Genomic DNA, 18,495 nt, shown 5'->3' with positions numbered 1-18,495 from the left:
CTTGTGAAGTCACAAATTTAGTGAAATTAAAAATAAGTAATAGATTTTTCTGCATACTGTATGTGTTTTAAGTTTTGAATGTATTTCTGTAGATCAGCAAGATTGATTATTTGAGGCAAACTTCAGAAATTCGGAAACTTGGTGTCAAGACTGCATTCGTTCAGGCTGTTGTCTTTATGACCTGTTTTGTTTTCACATACGTTTTGTGTTCCTGTAGGTACTAGGGGGAAAAGGCTGTGCCTTTTTAGATACTGGGAGTAAAGAAATCTGGATTCAGGTCTTGAATCTGCCACAGATATCCTATTGGCCTTTGGGTAACCTGATCACTTATTTGATCCGTTTCCCAGCTAGTTATAAAATGAAGGTGGATAATTTTTCATGCTCCAGAGTTCCTATAGCTTGCTAATGAATTGGATTCTGCAGTGATGACCACTATTTAAATGCACAGTGTAGAAGCATTTTGATAAGTTACTGCAGCTGGGGTATGAACTTACAAGTTCTAGCTGTAACTTCTTGAGAAGCCTGGGAGGAGTGCTGGGATGTCTGCCTTTACTCTGTGCAGCTCCTGAGCTAATTTAAGAAGCCTTTCTGGGAGAGGAGGGAGCTGTGGTATTGTAGGATAGGGTATAGCACTTCTTTTTAACCAGAGAGAAAATGTATATGCATAAAAGGTTTCTGCAGGGTAGTATGCCACATTGTGGACCTCATCTCACAATAACATTTGTGTGTCCAGCTTGGAAATACTGTTTTGCTCCACTTGAATGAAATGTGTCGTAATCATCCTTTAGTATAGCTGAGGAAATTGTTTTGGTATTTATAGAGGTAGATCTTGATCTAAAATGTACAGTACTGTGTGTGTGTCTATGTAGAGAAGGGTATATGTGTGTAGGGGTATTTATATATGCACTATCTAACTGAGAGAGCAGCAAAGCTAAAGCTGTGTGTTTATTTCAGAGGCCTTGGTGGATATACTGCTGACAGTTGTGAAACTCAGCCCCGCACTCTGTGAGAGCAGTCACCTTGCCGTGCTGCTGGGTGCCTACGGGGCTACACTGAGTTCTGTAGGTAAGCGTGTTAGCCTGGAAAACGTTCTTCCTACTAGATCTTGTGTTTTCATCTTCATAGGTGACTGACTTTGGGTTTCATTGTGTTTTTTAGATCAGAAGGTGCTGCTACTGCTTCAGTTATATGAGAAGAATAATCAAAGTCTTATAAGTTCCAGGTAAGCTGACCACGTTTCTTTTGTTTGGCTAAGTACATGCAAATAAGCAGTCTCACAACTGGCATTTTTCCAGGATCTTATTTTTAACTGAGATAAACAGTGAGCAAGGTAAAACCTAGAGGTGAATGTTGCTTTTGGAAACATTTTTCCTATGTATTACCTATTCTTAACATAATTCTCATGTGTTGCCCAAACTTTTGGGTGTCTGTGGGTTGGATGAGAGACTGTCTCATTTCAGCGGTACCTCACTCTCCATAGGGATTTCATCACAGATGAAGGTCAAAGCCTGAGTTGCTAGCGTAGGACTCCTTCCCCATCCCTGTTCCCTCAGCATACAGGATTCACCACTCAGCACAGCCCTTGCCCTTTTCAGTGATCTTTCCCCTGTATGCATGATACTCGGCTCTGGGGCTTTGCTGGACAGGAGAGGAACATGCCAATGGAGGAAAAAGTGTATAACCTCCTGCATTAACACGTGTATTGTTAGTTTTGGGGTACTAACATGGTATCAATGCCTTCCTTGTCTTTCGCCAGTCCAAACCGTAGCTCTTCTTGTAGCCCAGCCTTGCAATACATCTAGATGCTTCATAAGAGAGAACTGTGTATTATATAAAATAATCGTTTCGTTTAAAGTTTGCTGTGCCCAAGCAGTCCACAGGGAAGTCTGTTGTTGGTAGCAGTTAGATCTTAGAGACACTGGTGGTTTTGCTCTGCCTTGCTCAAATGCACTTTTCTGTCTTTGAGGTATGGGCATAAATATTAACAGCAATGCAAGATTACTGGTTCAGGCAGCCAGAGCAGGACAGCACTCTGAATTAAGAACCTCCCCTAGCTTTGTATGAGAATATAGATAATCCTTGCAGCCTGTGAAGGGGGACAGGAAATAAAGGTTCTTGTTAGCATGGAATTGAAGTGGCTGCCAGAAGCCAGTGCTCTGGCACTAGCCACATCTTGCATAAATCTTTACTGAAAGTGTTTGCAAATGGGAGGGTGTTACATGAGGAGGACACTGATTTCAGAGGTAGTTAGGTCTCAAAACTTTTGTAGCCTTTTCAAAGGAAAAACAATTTCATGTAGTTCCCTGAAGTGAATTGGTAGCCAGGCAATTGGTTAGACTTGATTCCAGCACTGAAGAATTTGAGTGAATATAGAGGACATTCAGGACAATTGCTGTGCATGCAACCCAGCAGAGCCCAACTTGTGTTGCAAATGGGAGCCTTCAGGCTCTGGGTGGTAAGAAACCTAACCCCATCCCTCCAGCTGCCTCACTGGCAGTTAAGGCATGCTGCTGGCAGTACTCACATAATAAATGACAATATTAATAGCACTTAAAGCAGAATAGCAAAGTAAGCAGGGCCTAAGGAGCAAGTCAAAGAAGGAGATAAGGATTTATGTTTTACTGAACCACAGTGATGCTGGTTTGAAATATCAGTTGCATTTGAGACAACCTTATCTTACTAGGTCTTGATCACTGTCTCTTCATGTAGCTGCTATCATACTTACCTGCATTTATAGCTTACATTAAAAAATGTTTTTTCTGAGAAGGTAATTCTGATTTGGATTAACAGGGTAAGAAATAGTTAATGAGACACCCTCAGACTGAATTAGAAAAGCTTTTGGGTGGATGAAAAAGGTGTTGCCAGGGAAACGAGTTCTAGTTTCAAGTTCCCACAGGATAAGAAGTACAAGGGAAGGGAAAATTTAAATACTAATTTATATCCTCTGTATTTGCTTTTTGCTCAGTGCTAGCAGTCTGACTAATGCCTTTACTTTTAACAATGTTTAAGAATCCTTCTATGGGGTCCAGCCGCTGTGGAGCATCACAAGACTTGCAAGAGTCTAGGGAAGTCACTATGGCAGCAGCCAAGCATGGAGGAGATTCTGTGTCTGCTAGATCGAGAAAAGATGATGAAGACAATTCTGTCTTTCCCTCAGCATCGCCGTCTTCTGTTGTCACAGGTGCTTTGGTTCAGACTGCTGAATTATCCTCCTTTTGATGTAGAAAAAAGAGCCTTTCACTTTTGTCATTTCTTTCTTGTGTTCATGTAATACATTGCAATTTTTTTACATCAGGAGAGTAATTTAAATTCATAGGAGGGCTGGAATTAATTATTTAGGAGTACTTTTCAGACGAATTGCAATAGATGGACCTCATCTTGTTGGTAGGTGTGATTGTGCAGCATTGCAAAGATTGCCATGTATAAGTGAGACCAGAATTCGACTTGTAAACAGCTGTTAAATTTGACTGCGCAAGGATTCACTGACAATGGGCTCTTCAGTCTTTCATGCAGTTTGCTAACATGCTTCTATACCTGTTTGTGCTAGTCAGAAGAAATAATTTGGGAACCCTGATAGCGAAAGCCAGATTTAAACACAAGCATGTCTCACCCTATATTGTACTGTATTTTGCAAAGATTAGTATTGGTTCCTTTATAACAGAATGGCAAAGTTTGAAACCAAGCTGGAAGTTGGTGGTGTTCCATACAAATACTGTTTTGGATTTGGTTTCAGGAGATAAAAGAGTCGCTATATAGAGATGAGAGTGTCAAGAATCTTGAAGACTTCTACGATCCTTGTTTTCTACTTCAGCTCTTTAGTGAACTGACCAGACCAGGTAAAGTGAATGTTTCTCTTCAATATTTAGTGTCATTTGCATGGCTCCGTATGTAGCTCTGTTACTCTCAGTCTAAGAGCTGATACTACAAGCAAATTTGTGCCTGGCTTCGGAGAGAAGAAACATACATCATAAAGTCTTTGGGGTTTTTATAAAGCACTTTTCCAAATAATGCAATGTATCTTGTGAGATTTGGCTACTCAGACATAGAGCAACGTAGCAGCAGACTGGTGTTCCTGCCAAGCTGCTCTTGTCCAGATGACTGGATGCTCCCTCATAGCTCATCTAAATATAGTGGGTTAACCCAATGTAGAGGGGCGGATCTGCTTAAGATGAGGAGAGGTTTCTAAACTGGAACTGCAAACAGCTTGGAAGAGACAAAAAGTAGACAAAGATTTATGTTCTCTGGTCTATCAAACAGCATTCTGTATATCACACAAACCAGCACAATGTAATTACAAAATAGCATGAGGGATCACTAGAGTATATTCCCCACTGGCAGGTTGTATTTTTTCTGGTGAATGTGTCCAGCTGTATTCTGCATCGGCTATGATGTGCTACCTGCAGCAGATAGGACTGCTCTGATCTGAGGTTGCTTTGTGGCTGACTTTTTAGGAGCAGTAACCGTATCCTTTCAGCTATGTTTTCAGTGGGAGCTGGGCAGGGCGAGTTGGAGAACATGTCCTGTACGTTGGAGGAGTTCTCTGGGCATAAACCAGAAGCCACCGTTACTCGGGAAGGGTGAAGTTGTTTCCTGACCAGAGTCAATGTCTGCAGGGGTATTGATTTCTGCAAGGGACACCATGACTGAATTGACTGGAGATCTGGCCTGTTACAGGCTGTGGTTATAGGCTGATACTGTAACGGCAAACTTCAGCCGTTTTCCATCAGAAAGAGATGCATGGGGCCGTTGTATATCATGAGTAGGCGTGTGCTCAGAATTGTTAGAAAGTCTGATGAGATCTACATGGTGCTTGAAAACTAGTTGCTTAGACTCACTTTTCTTTTCTGACATGACCCTGCTTCGCTTATGCCTATCCCTGCTGTACTTCACAGGCACACTGCCTATTTAGAGATCTCTTAAAGATCAAAGTGAAACAAGCATCATAAGGAATTTCCTAACCAGCTCCCTCCCTGTGTTGATGATGGTTAACCACTGTGTAGTTACAGCTGGATTTGGCTTTCCACGACAATAGCATCAGAAGCAACTGGCAGGCTGGTAACTGTCTTTCAGTGAAATCGTATTTACAGTCCTTTGTTCATCTATACTCTTATAGTACAGTACCTGTTTTGTGTGTTCTTAGCCTATACTTAGCTATAGTAGTACACCGCTCTGTATAATTTTGACAGCAGTAAAAAGAACTGTCTTTTAGTTTGCTGAGGAAAAAAAAAGGTACCAGAACATTTTGGCGTTTTGCCATTTTGCAGTAGGGTAGATCCTAGATGATCTAGTTAATGCTGGGTCTTTGGGATTGTTATTGATGAAGAGAATGGACAGCCAGTGTCTTTTGAACCTGGGTGTAATAGTTGGAAAATGCATTGCTATAGTGCACCCGTCAGCATCACCCACTACCTGGAGGTCACCACCTTAACTGGCGGGAGGCATTTGGTGGCTGTTGGTCAGCCTCAGCGGCGCTGCAGTCAGCCAGCGAGGACAACCGCTTGTGTGGGAAGCAGAGGGTTTGAGGGACCTCTTGCACATCATGTTCTTGCAGAGCTGTGGAGGCAGTGGCTATCTCGATACAGGCTGAGTCTAAAACTGGAGAGGGGAAAACTAGTTCTCTTAACTGCTCCACGCTGAGTCAGAGTCTGTGTCCTAAGAGGGGCATTTTTAAAGGGCCTGAGTGATTTATGAGTTTAAGTCCCATGGTGCTCCTAAACCATGTCAGCTGCTCTTGGAATTCCCAATTCCTCTTTATTTATTTGCTCTGTGTACTGGCTGCACAGTGCCCTGTGCATAAATGTTATATAACTGCTGAATTTATAAACACAGACTTATTGCACAGTGTTTAATGCTCACTGAATAAAAAGTAAGTCTAGGGTTGGGCAGATAGCAAGTTCTGTCTAACTTTAGCTCTGATAAGCATCTTGTGGAAAGCTTTTCCATCATGGTTCTCAAGGTACTTTAAACAAACCGTATGTCAGACATAGAATTAACTTTTTTTTTTTTTTAATAATAGCTTGTTTTTTTATGTTAGTTGTTGAACACACTCTTCAAGGTCAGCCGGATGGAAAATATTTCCACTGCATGTTTTCAGTGAAAGAAAGTTTTCCAAATAAATCTGTGACCAGCATGAACTTTATTACCAAAGTGAGGACCTTGGATTTCACTATGTGGTGCCACCCCATCCACCCCATAAAATTATCCACTTTGTCTGTCTAGCTGGTGTACATTAGTAGTTCTCAAGAGCTGCAGTCTGAAGGACAGCCATGCGGTGGCTTGCTGTGAAAGGGCATGCAACACATATTTGAACCTACACTGAAGAGTGTAGGTTGTATAGGCCAGGGCTATGTGTGGTATTTCCACAAGTGATGGAGAGTCCTCTGCAGGCAGATGAGTTTTAGATCGTCTTTGCATGTTCCCTTGGGATTCAACAGAAAGCATCCATTTCCCAGTGCTTATCTCGCACCCTTGCATCTTGCCTGAAGAGTGGGAAGTGCAGAGCTGCTTTGCCACAGGCAGAAGGTAGCAGAAGGCATAGATGGTGTCTCTCTGGGCTCTGCTTCTGTTTCTTCTGCCCTGTTCTTGCTACTGCTCTCACCGTTTTTACTTTGACGGTCAGGTGGTGGCCTTACCCAGTGTCTGGAAGTAGAACTGTATCTGTACGAGCTCTGGTGATGTGAGAGGTATCCCATGTTAACAATCGAGGGATCTTTTCACTCACTAGGAGAATGACTGAGGTGTTTTGCGTTATGCCAGTTATCCTTGATGCGTTTGGTGAGGAGTGGTGCAGGGAGGTGTACAGTAATTGCTAGTATTGAAACAACTTGTAAAACCACTCACTGAAAAGATCTGTTACTGCAATTCAGCGATGCCTTTACATTGGTCATATAGCAGTGGGCTGGTTGGGAGGCGGTGCTGGGAGGTGGAGACCCTGCCGTTGCCTGGCCCGTAACTGGCAGAGCTGCGTGTGGAACTGCCAGGCGTGAAATTGAAGTAGAAGTTCTGGCAGTTGAGGAAAAGATGAGAGAAACAGCCCAGCTGCTGGTGCAGCGACATAAATAATCTGTGATTTTTGTATAAATATATATATTTTAGTTGTGGGTGGGTGGTGGTGGGGGAGGAAATGAGTGGACCAAATATAGGTACTTGTCGGTAAGACAACAGCCTCTTCTTAAATAGGAATATTTGTTTCTCAGAAACTTCCTCTTGACCTTCAGTGTGAATTGCAAGAAAATATGTGAATATTGTTGCTAAACTCAGAACCACAATGCATTTGCACTTTAGCTGGTAAAATATAGAACTGAGGTGTCGTTGTATTACATTACCGGTGAATGGAATCGAAATAGCACAAGAGATAGTCTGGAGGTTTTACATCAAGTCATTTGTAGCCATCAGTGGTTAGAAATGGCACGAGCTCTTCAAAACACACAGTAAATGAGAAACTTTAAATCCTGATGGTGAAATGCTATGGAAGATAAATGTTAGATTGAAGGGTGTGTTTTCTGTTTGGCTGGTTACTGTTAATTACTGGATTTTGTTTGTCCCAGAAGGGCATAGGGGTACCATTCAATACTTTGCTTGGAGCATTTGCCTTACCAGCAGAATTGCTCATGTCTGCACACTAACAACCGATGTGGCTAATGTCTTATTTATGTATTATTCTCCTGTCCATTCTGTTGCAGAAACTCTTTAGTGCAGATAGGCTTTTAATTGGCTATGCTCATCTTTCTTTCAGGCATAGACTTATCAACTGCCCAAAAAATGTTTTGAGGAGAACTCTCCCTCTTGTTCTTCTTTGTACTTAACTTTCCTGAAAGTGAGACATGTGATGTCTTTACAGAATTTACTCCTAACTTTGCATGGTCAAGCAGGCAGGCAGATTTGTCTCTGTCTCACATAAATGAGACTAATCACATTAATTTCAGCTCAGGTAAAGAATTCCTGTTCGGAGTGATTGCAGAATGCTAGCTGAAGGAGCATTCAGCATGCAGTGAAGTAATTGTAGGGGTAGATCTAGAAGCTGTTGTTTATGAATAGAAGTTTAAGGATTATAGTGCTGTTATATACTCTATGACATGTCAGTATAATGCACTGGCTGGTTTTCTTTTGTTTTTTTTTTTTTCTCTCTTCCCACACAGAGTGTGTAGTGGCATGTCACAAGTTTGTTGAAGTCAATGCCCTGGGTCTCACAGTAGCTGCCCTCAGCAGCTATGATTCCAACATGAGAGCAGCTGCATATTTTGTCCTGGCTTCCTTTCGTTCTCATCTGGAAGGAGCTCGCTTTCGAGAGAAGAGTCAGGTAAGACTGAACTCGATTGTTAGTTTGCCAGGTTAGACATTTTAGGTTGTGAACACCTATGGGAGAGTTGCTGCTTTACTCGTCCATCTACATGCACATGGTGAGAGGGCTAAAAGAAGCTTTTAATCCTCTATTCCATTGTTTCTCCTCTATTGCTTTGTGCTTCCTCCTGTTACAATCAATGGGAAGAAAAAGCAGGGAAAATGTGTTTTAGAAATTCTTAGGAATTTAGGAGTTTTATTTGTAGGAACGGAAATCCTGATGGGATTGGTATTTGATTTATGGCCTATGATATATCCTAAAAGCTTATTTATGTATTCATGCTCTCCTGTTGTATTTGTCTGGGTTATGGTTCAAGCTTTTCTCCCTTGGGCTCTTGTGCTGCAGTTGCTGTATCTCTTGGATGCTGTGCAAAATGGAATTGGGCAGCCAAACCTCAGATTTACCTTCTCTTTGACCCTCTACATTGCTCGTGTGGCACAGCAGATTCTGAAGCCAGGTACAGTAACCTACTGAGCATGTTGAACTCATGGAGTGAGTCGTTCTGCACGGAGTAATGTCCTTGACTGATACTGTAAGATAAGATAGCTGTGGCACTGGTAGGAGCCATGAAGTATGCTTTCCTGTGTTTCAAAGAAAAATTTTCAACGCTGATAAAACCCTGAGAAAAGTAGTCTTCCTGGGGAAGTGGGAAGTGCCATTTTGATTTGTGTACACAACCAGGCTGATCCACCAGGGATGAAGTGACTACCTCCTCATAATTTTGAGGTAGAAGTGAGCAGAGGACTAGATGAGTGAAACTAGATGAGTGTGCAGGTCCTGTTCAGCAGATCAGAGTAGGTTGGCCCAAGTGTCCTTTTGTCCTTAGACATTGAACCAATGTAAGTCACTGTTGCGAAGGAGAATCATAGCAACAGGGAGTAGTTCAGGTTGGAAGGGACCTTGTGAGGATTCCAGCTAAAACCCAAAGCAGGGCCAGCTATGAGGACAGACTGCTTTTCTCAGGGTTTTATCCTAGAGAACCTCCCAACGTCTAGACTGATCTAGAAGGCCTCCAAGGATGGGGACTGTACAGTCCTTCTGGACAACCTGATCCACTGCTCATGGGGGACATGTCTGATCTGTAGGTTAAAAATTATGATTGCCTAATGTGAAGTGCTAGGCTTGATACATGGAGAGATTTGCCTCTTTGCTGTAATTTCTGTTTTGCCAATGAAGTAATGTTGGATTTGCTGAAATCAGAGGCATGTTGAATGTTTAGCTTACCTGCTTTGCGTGCACTCTGAGTAAGCTTTTCATTTTGGGGATGAGAAGAGGAGGCACAGCCAACATCATCATCAGCCTTAGAGCAGAAGGCCTCCTCACTGTACTTAACATACTGTTCTGACAGCTAGCTGAAACACTGGAAAATACAGGTTCCTTTTATTGTACTGCGTGGTTGTGTATTGTGAACATTGTTCTCCACAATAACCATTGTTTCTCTTCACAGAGGAGCACATGTATATGAGGGTAAACAGATTCCTTCTGTCACACCAGTATTTGGACCTGAGGAAAGTACCAGGGTTTTTCCAGCTTTTCTACAGTTTTGATTTTGAGGTAATGTAATAATTCCATCTTAGGTATCCGCCAATTCTTCAGAAAAGAATAGAAAAAAGCCATAAAAATGCAATAGAATCTTATTCTTCTATAGGTAATTAATTAGAGGCATATTTGTTTTGGTTTATATTTGAATTGGAAGTATTACTTCTGGGTTTCTTTGGTTTTTTAATAGTCACACATAATGAAATCATGAGTTGTGCTGTGCATGCTCTGTAAGCACAACAAACAGAATGTTCTGAAGTTCCATTATCAGTGCATCTTTGGGTGCAGAGTAACTTCCTGATGGATGTTATTGATTAAATTTGATAGGAATGAAAATTGAGAAGTCCAGAAAAAGCTGTTAAGCGCTGTGTTGGCACTCTAAGGGAACCAGGTTTTTTGTTCTCTTATGAGCAGGCATTATTTTGAAATGCCTGATGGTGGTATTTTTCTTATGGCTTCTAGTACAAAACAGAGCGTGAATGGATTCTGAGACTTCTTGGAGAAGGGCTGCGTGATAAGCATTGCTACGAGCTTTATGACTACCAGAGGATTTTCCAGGTCATTCTTTCCTTTTTCAACAGTCCTTTGTGTGATGAGGGCTCCCAGGTAAGAATTTAAAAAAAACAAAACAAAAAAACACCACCACCACCACCCCCCAAAAAAAATCCCCAAATAAACAAAAAAACCCCACCCAAACCCACAAAAGTTTGAAAAAGTTTGCATGGTTTGAAGATCTTAAACAATTACAAAGCAGAAAGGAGCAGTTAACACTTCCCTTGCCCTCTTCAAAATCTGTTCCTGGTTGATTTTGTGTGTGTGTGTGGAGGGGGAAATAGTTGCTTATGTCTAAACCAGAGTCACATCCTTGTCCCTTGAAACTGGAACGGGTCCCTGTCATCATGGAACCTCACTCAGTTTCATCAACTGATGGACTGGCTCTAGCCATATTTCTACTGCTTTGTGGAAAATACTGCAGATACCGCAGTTTTGCTCATATGGTCAGGGCCTTTGCTTTTTTAGGTCTCCTTATTCCCTAACCAGCACGTTACCCCTGCAGTGCTTTAGCAGGAGGAAAACTCGCATGCCAGAAGCTCTCATGAGCAACCTGCTCTAGTGGAGGTGTCCCTGCCCATGGCAGGGGGGTTGGAACTTGATGATCTTTAAGGTCCCTTCCAACTCTAACCATTCTACGATTCTATGTTTACAAGCATCCACCCTACTATTAGAAGTATCTCAGGTATCAAACTCTTGGAGAAAAAGAGAAAATTGTCTTGCTACCTTAAGACTTCTTTTTAAGAGTAGTGTCTGTGTGTATGAAGCCTTGCAAAGAGAATGTCTTTTCTTCCTTCGGGTTGCAAGAACATGGGGTGTTTGGTAATACATTTTAACTTTGAGTTGATCAGATCCTAGATACTAGTCAGATTGCTAATTACATTCTTCTGAAAGATTGATAATAATTACATCCTGGCTATATTCTAATTTTGTAAAAGAACAAATTATATTTTCTGTTTCAGAGTCGTATTCTAGAGATACTACAAAATGCTGCCCGTGTCACCAGAGCTGCCTATGAGCTGATACAAGATCATAGCCTCTTAACATGGATACTGCACATCTTAGAGAAAAGGTAATTAGGGAAATACTAGTGAAATGGGAACAATTTTACTCTCCACAGTAGAATAATTATGCAACTGAGTATTAAAAGGGCGGTGACCCATACGGAGATGGCCTGTCAGTGGTTGTGACATTTGGCGCCTGGGGCTATACTGGCAGGACTTGCGGAACTCTAAAGTGTTCCTTTGTGTTTCTAAAAACGAAATCAAAACGCTTTAAGGTTGTAGTGGGAGGGATGACGGGGAGGGGCTTCATGTTTTTGATAACACTTCCTTGAAAAACTTAGAAAACAAAATGGCATCTTATTTTTTATATATATATGTGTGACACTTTCATTTCAAATACCCACAATTCACATCCTGCTGTAGGACCTCCTACACAGTACTTGGTATGATAATGAATTTGAGCTGGCTATAGCATTCCTCCTCCCACTTCTTCCTCCTCCCCTTGTCTCTCCCTCATGTACGTGCACACGTGCACACTCACACACACACGAAATCTCTTTTGCATAGGTTCCCCTGGCAGGTTCAAGCAAGGTTTCGGGATTATCTGCAGTGTGATAGGCCTGAACAGGTTTCCAGTGAGCACCCCACGACAGGAACTGCAGAATGCACACAGTCCCCAAGAGCTGGTGCTGGGGACGAGTACTGCTTCCCTGTTGCGCACCTCTCTTTGCTACAATTTGGTACATTTGGAAGTGAAAAAGTCTGGGTTTGGCCTCTGGCACCCCATACTGATTTTGTGATTGTACTTTTGAGGAGTATTCTTCTTGAATCCTCTATACAAAAATGAGATTGTTCCCTCCTTCCTTAGAATAACAAAGTAAATATGGCTCCTGGTATTGTGCTGTATGGCTCCAAAAGTGCACTAGAATATGGTGATGGACTGGTTCCTGGTTAGGATCTGCCTTCCAAATGCTTCTTTTTGCTTTTTTTTGTTTTGTTTTGTTTTTCAGGTTTCTGGAAAACAAGCTGTTAAATAAAATTATTTCCTTACTCCATACTCTATGGGTAACAAATTTAGGAAGCAAGAGAGAAAGCAAGAATCAGTCTCAGGAGAACAGGAAGTTTCTTCCTATTCAGCTTGTAAATGAATTTCTCTATGTTTTAATCACATTAATCAAACACATTCGGTAAGTCCTATTCTTTTTTTAATCAATTTGCATCTCATCCTCTGTCCGGTTTGAAATTTTATTAAGGCCAGAAGAATTTCTTGATGTCTGGTAGTTTAATGTTATTTTTCCCCTTCAGTTTGAATTTTGAGTAGTGAATTTTGTTGAGATTTCTTTGACAGGAAAGTTTAGTTGTTTCAGTACATGGGGAATAAAATAATAGCTGATGCACAGTTACTGTCAAGGTCTACATCCTTAATTACTGGCCATTTTTAAGCTGCTATGTTTTGCCTTTTTCCTGCTGGATTAGAGCCTGCAGTTAACAATGCTATTTGCTGCAAGGATTTTTCATACTCTCTGAAGGTTTAGACTTTCTGTGTCATACCGTGCCTGCAAATTGTACAAGGACAAACCGTGCAAAGTTCTGCACGATGATGTTAAGAAGGGGTCAGTCTCTCCAGATGGACTTAACCTGTCTAAGCACAGCGGTTGCAGCAGGGATAGTAGAAAGCAAATGGGTAACCAGTTCTGTTTGCGTTCATATAAGCACCTGTAGCTCTTTGTGCAGACAAGTATTGCCACAGCCTGGAGAAGCTATGTTTATTTCCTCAAAATTCTGAAAATTCATGCAAAATAAAGACACGTAGGTAAAGCTCCAGACCTCTGTCTTCCTTGTGTGCCATCTGCCTTTGCTATTTACAGGCAGGAGGGCAAAGACTATCTTTCATGGTCAGTTCTGCCAAACACTAATAGAACAAAGTACTGGGGATTCAGTGGGAATGAAACTACTTACTACTGCATCCTGAGAAACAAAAGCATGTATGTCTAGAGAACTGCAGGATAAAACTGTAGAAAGAAAACTGTGAGGAGAAAAAAATCCGTACTTATTTTACTTTATTAATGAGCATGTGGAAAAATACACGGCCCTTTTGTTTTCTTTTCATAGGACTAATGTAGACCTAGCCAAACTGACTGAGTTTTTCAGTACACTCAATTCCGTGCTGGAATATCGTGCTATAGTTGTTGAGGCCTTCAAAGAAATGAGCCGGTTCACTGTGAATGACAGCGTTCTCTCAAACAAAGAGATCCTGCTGCTGCTGCATAAGTGGAGCGTCATTGAAAAAGACCTGCAACTGAAAGAGGACATGCAGACTCTTGCTCAGAAATACCAAATCAAAGAACTGCTTAGTAAGTACTAAAATATTTCAGAAAAGTAGCATTGTTGAGGTTCTTACAAGGTAACCACGCAAGTGAGGCGAGCTTCATGGAAAGAAGTATTAATAACTTTGCCAGACAATCTGATATACCTTGGGGGAGGAGGAATGGAAATGGAAAACTGTTTTTCAGTTCGTTGTAGTGATTTCTAACTTTAACACAATTCTAGAAGCTTTGTAGAAATATCATTTTAAAAAGAGAGAAGATTTTAAAATGAAATTAGTCGCAGATCTCGCATCAGGCTTTGGAAAATTGTATTCTTCAAAGTAATCTTAAAAAAAAAAAAAAAAAAAAAAAAAAAGGGTGCTTGGAGGCTTTGTGCTCCGAGATTTGAACTGTTCTGAGTGTGCATAGGGCATCTGAAATTGAAAATTGAGTAAAGAATAGCAGCAGAGCAAGCAAAAATCATAGAATCAAAGAATAGTTAGAGTTGGAAGGGACCTTAAGGATCATCGAGTTCCAACCCCCCTGCCATGGGCAGGGACACCTCCGACTAGACCAGGTTGCTCAAAGCCCCATCCAGCCTGGCCTTGAACACTTCCAAGGATGGGGCATCCACAACTTCTCCGGGCAACCTGTTCCAGTGTCTCACCACCCTCACAGGAAAGAATTTCTTTCTAGTATCTAATCTAAATCTCCCCTCTTTCAGTTTAAAACCATTACCCCTCGTCCTATCACTACATTCCCTGATAAAGAGTCCCTCCCCATCTCTCCTGTAGGTACTGGAATGAAATAGTTAATTTTTCATATTGTCTTCAGTGTTGGAAGGAAGCAAAAATACATTTGGACTTGTATGACTTCTCTCTTGTTGTCTCTGTGAATAAAATGTAGAAGGAACTTTGTAGTGGGAGGTGTTAAACAACACTGGTTTCTTGCAAATACAGGTGCTCTTGGTGTACATTAAAACTTCTATAGCTTTCTTTAAATGTTCTGTATCGGTTAAACTATTTTTTAAAGTATCACTGTATTTAAGGGATACTATTAAAGCTTTAGTTTTTCTAAAGCTTTTCATAACCTTTTAGTGTTTTTCTGAGGATTTTTAGAGAATTTTAGTGACATCTGCAACTTACTATATATGAGGTTTTAAAAAAATCTATTGCTCCAAGCCTCAGCAGCTTATAAAATAGTCAGAAATATGGGTCCTTATCTGATTTTTTTTTTTTTTTTTTTTTTTTCCTGAGGTTACATTTCAGGAGTTGTCCCCATCCCCCACAGCCTCTGGGAAAAAAAAAAAAATTACTGAAATGCAGTTAGTTGGTTTTAAGCTGCAGAGTGCAACACGAGGGAAATTTCTGATGATTTTGTCAGTGACTCCTTGAAAGCAGATAGATAGCCATAAAATGCACTGCTCAGTATGGTGGCGGCAAAGTGCGGTTGCTGTTCGGAGCTTTGCTGCTCCCGTGAGGTGGGCAGCATCTAACGGAGGGCAGCCCTGCATGAGTGAAGTTCAGCTGCCTGTCTAAGAGTCAGACACCCTGACTCCTGGAGGTGTGGAAAAATTCACGTGCCCTTGGTTGACTTCACCTGGCCAGTCAGACACCCAGCCAGGAGGCGGCTGTGCTGGAGGAAGGCAGACTTCGCTGCTTCATCCTGTGTCATTCGAAGCTGTGCTGGTGTCTCCTTCCACGGGCAAGCCCAGAAAATAGTATTTCTCATGAGGTGGGGTAACTAACGTAGCCTTACTGGCCAAACTGCATCTGGTGGACCTCTGGGCTTTGGGCCAGGGCCTGGGTGGTATTGCTCACCTCAAAGTTAGGCGATCCAGCTTCAAAAGCATTTCAGCCTGTGAGTCACCGGGAGCTGCCTGTAGCCCGTTTGCTCTGAATTTCATAGGCTCAATTAGGCTGCTAAGTGAGCCTGGTACTTATCCTTTTAGCAACTGAAACAGCACATGATACCGTCTTTCTTGCATAATTCTGTACCAAGAAAATCCTTTGGAGTATCAGATGTTTATTTTGGTGGTTTTTTTCTTCTTACAGGAAATATTAAAGAAAAGAACAAATCTCAAGCCTCATCTCATGCATATCATCACATTCGAAAAAAGAATGAGGTAGAAAGAGAAGGCGACACTGCCGCGGACCTGAAAGTCTCCGAGCTGGAGAAATGCAGAGATCATCTGAATTCCATACTTGCCCACTGGGAGCCTGTTTTCCCAGCGCCTCCCACCAAACATCCAGGGGACCCCCTCAAACCTGCTGACCTTGTGGATGAAACGGTCAGTCTTACCTGTGCCTCCACTTACATAGTAACTAAATGGCTCATCAAGTCCATGGTTGAGCACAGCCTCAATATGCAAAACGTTTCATTAACTCTGCGGTGGCTGCAGAATTGCATCTTGCCTCACCGGGTGGCGGTGCAAGAGGTGCTCAGGGATGAGACCTTGAGAAACAACATCTTCAGGTTTTACAGCCGGGTCTGTGAGGCCAGCGGTGGGACGGGGGGACTCTGTAAAGAGCTCTGTTTGTTCAGTTCAATCATGCTGCACCTGATGGAGGCCCAGGGCCTCCCCAGCAACAGCTTCCATCAACACATGAAAACCTTGTGCCTGTCGGCAACTACGGAAGAGGATGCAAACAAGAAAGGTAACTAGCCCTTTCCTTTTCACTCACGCTACGAGGCGCGAATGGTAGAAAATAGGTGGTTTCATGTTATTTTTAATTCCTCAAAAGTCTGAAGTTTTGCCTGTGTCTGTTGTGCTCGTCACTTCACAAAGTAAAAGCTGTGTCTTTGGTGGTATGGGCACAGGGGTTGGTAGCACAGAACAGGGTCACGCCGTAGGGGTTTCTGATAGTACAACAGTCATACTTCCCCAAAGAAACTGGCCTTTTTAGGATGAAAATGGAGTTCAGTGAGGTATATAAAATGTAATTTCAAGGAGAAAAATAGCCTGCAACAAATGGGCATTGGGTTCTGATCCATACACTGTTCAATGTTATCATTTGATGTCAATAACCACAGGTCAGGATTCAGACCTTTTTATTTAAAGATATCAGAAGGGTGTGCTAACAAGAAACTGTTTTCTTCTGTTAGTGGGGGGAGGATCATTGGCTTTATATGAGGAAAAAACCCACAAATTTTCCATGTGGGAAAAGAGTCAGGAAACTATTTTAAAATGTGGGTCTGGAGATAAAATGGTTTGGTTTTGTATTACTGTGTGAAAATAGAAGAATATGTGTTCTGATTTTTCTCTAATTTTTCTTCCACAGCTGTTTGTGTATTCCTGACTTCTGTTTACATTGGGGACATATGGCTTGGAGCACTGGAGCCAGATATGTTAATAACCCATGTCAAATTGATCTGCAGTAGTACAGATGATGAATTGGAAACTCAAAAACAAGGAGAAGAAACTATTATGCCTCTTTGTAAAACCCTTTACTCGGCTACATTGGGGCATTAATTCAGTGAACTGACGTTTAATCTTTAATGTTATGCGCTCTGCCATCGTTGCTGCGAGCCATGAAACCCTGCCGAACTGTTCTCTATACAAATCTAACGTGTTCTGTCATAAAGATCAATATTTTATTACTGTGTACAAACTCAGAGGGGGGAAATTGCATTCATCATCTCTCAGTGGAACATTAAAGCCATAATTTCCCTTTTCTTGAACGGTATGGGACACTGAATGTTCTTTATATCATTTTTATTACAAGCATTTTTGACTTTATGAAGAACCAAAAAAGAGTGATTAGTGCATTGCCTCTGGACTGTATTTCAGTCCCCATGTAGTTAAAATCCATCTTTTCTCCAGTATAAGATGGGGAAAAGACTGCAGAACTTCACCACAATGTGGTGTAAGTGCAAAGAACGAGTAGTCAGATGTTTAGCCACGATGCTTTACTATTTCGTGAAGAACCCCGTTTCTTTCACGATATATGATACCGAAACCAGTATGAATAGAAGACTCTGAACACTGGCATCATGATGGTCTGGGATCCTTCTTGGTTTTAAATTAAACTGCTTTTGAAAGCATCTGTATCAGAGCTGGTCTGTTTTTATTCTTTCTGTTCTGTTTGGGGTTTTTTAATTAAAAAAAGCCCTGACCATCACCACTGCTGGAACTTGCAACAAAGGCCCATCTTCCCTCCGCTCTAAAAAGATGAGAGATGGAACTAAAACCCAAATGACTTGCTGCTCATTGATTATACATGGGTTTTGTTGGAAATTCTCTGTGAAATCTGATAAATTTTTCTTGACTGTGGCCTCGAGGGCAGTTTAACGTACCATTCGAGATATGCAAACGTTCGGAGCCTGAACTTGAACCTTTGAAATGTAAAACAGGATTTATTAAATTGACTCACGAATATGTGCTGTGCCTAGGTACTTTGTACAAATTCTGTACAGGGGAAAAAAAATGAGAAATGCACACTCCTTGTGATGTTTATGTAATGTGCTTTTTTTTTTTCCCTAAATAAAAAAAAAAAGCGTGAGACGCAAATAATGAGGATTGCTTCTGCATGTAAATATTCTTGTCCTAAAACAGCCATAATATCTATATCAAGACTTGATTTAAAAGTAAAAAATATTTCTTGAAAGAGCTGTGAGCCTATTAGAGGCTAAATTTTGTGTTGTGCAAAATCTCTAGGGTGTGACAACAGGAAATTTTGTTTGCTCTGGAAAAAACAGGCAAAATGAAACCAAAGGAGTTCCAAAACAAAAGATGTCTTACCCTCTCATCTAA

At 41.4% G+C, this 18,495-nt stretch overlaps 1 protein-coding gene across 1 annotated transcript in view; it reads left to right on the top strand.

Annotated features, from left to right (window-relative positions):
* Positions 1–18,243, top strand: part of URB1 (URB1 ribosome biogenesis homolog) — a 55,425-nt gene extending 37,182 nt beyond the window's left edge. The window contains exons 27-39 of the mRNA XM_074146791.1: positions 955–1,065; positions 1,159–1,222; positions 3,010–3,181; positions 3,734–3,836; positions 8,139–8,299; positions 8,687–8,798; positions 9,789–9,895; positions 10,343–10,486; positions 11,395–11,504; positions 12,447–12,623; positions 13,549–13,790; positions 15,797–16,399; positions 17,024–18,243. Of these exons, the coding sequence (XP_074002892.1) occupies positions 955–1,065; positions 1,159–1,222; positions 3,010–3,181; positions 3,734–3,836; positions 8,139–8,299; positions 8,687–8,798; positions 9,789–9,895; positions 10,343–10,486; positions 11,395–11,504; positions 12,447–12,623; positions 13,549–13,790; positions 15,797–16,399; positions 17,024–17,214 (2,297 nt within the window). The 3' untranslated portion in view covers positions 17,215–18,243. The remainder of the gene's footprint in view (positions 1–954; positions 1,066–1,158; positions 1,223–3,009; positions 3,182–3,733; positions 3,837–8,138; positions 8,300–8,686; positions 8,799–9,788; positions 9,896–10,342; positions 10,487–11,394; positions 11,505–12,446; positions 12,624–13,548; positions 13,791–15,796; positions 16,400–17,023) is intronic.
* Positions 18,244–18,495: the final 252 nt, after the last annotated feature.

The sequence above is a fragment of the Numenius arquata genome, chromosome 1, assembly GCF_964106895.1.
Source record: "Numenius arquata chromosome 1, bNumArq3.hap1.1, whole genome shotgun sequence".
Taxonomy (NCBI): Eukaryota; Metazoa; Chordata; class Aves; order Charadriiformes; family Scolopacidae; genus Numenius; species Numenius arquata.
The sequence above is the reverse complement of the archived record's forward strand: the minus strand, read 5'-3'. Positions and strand labels throughout refer to the sequence as shown.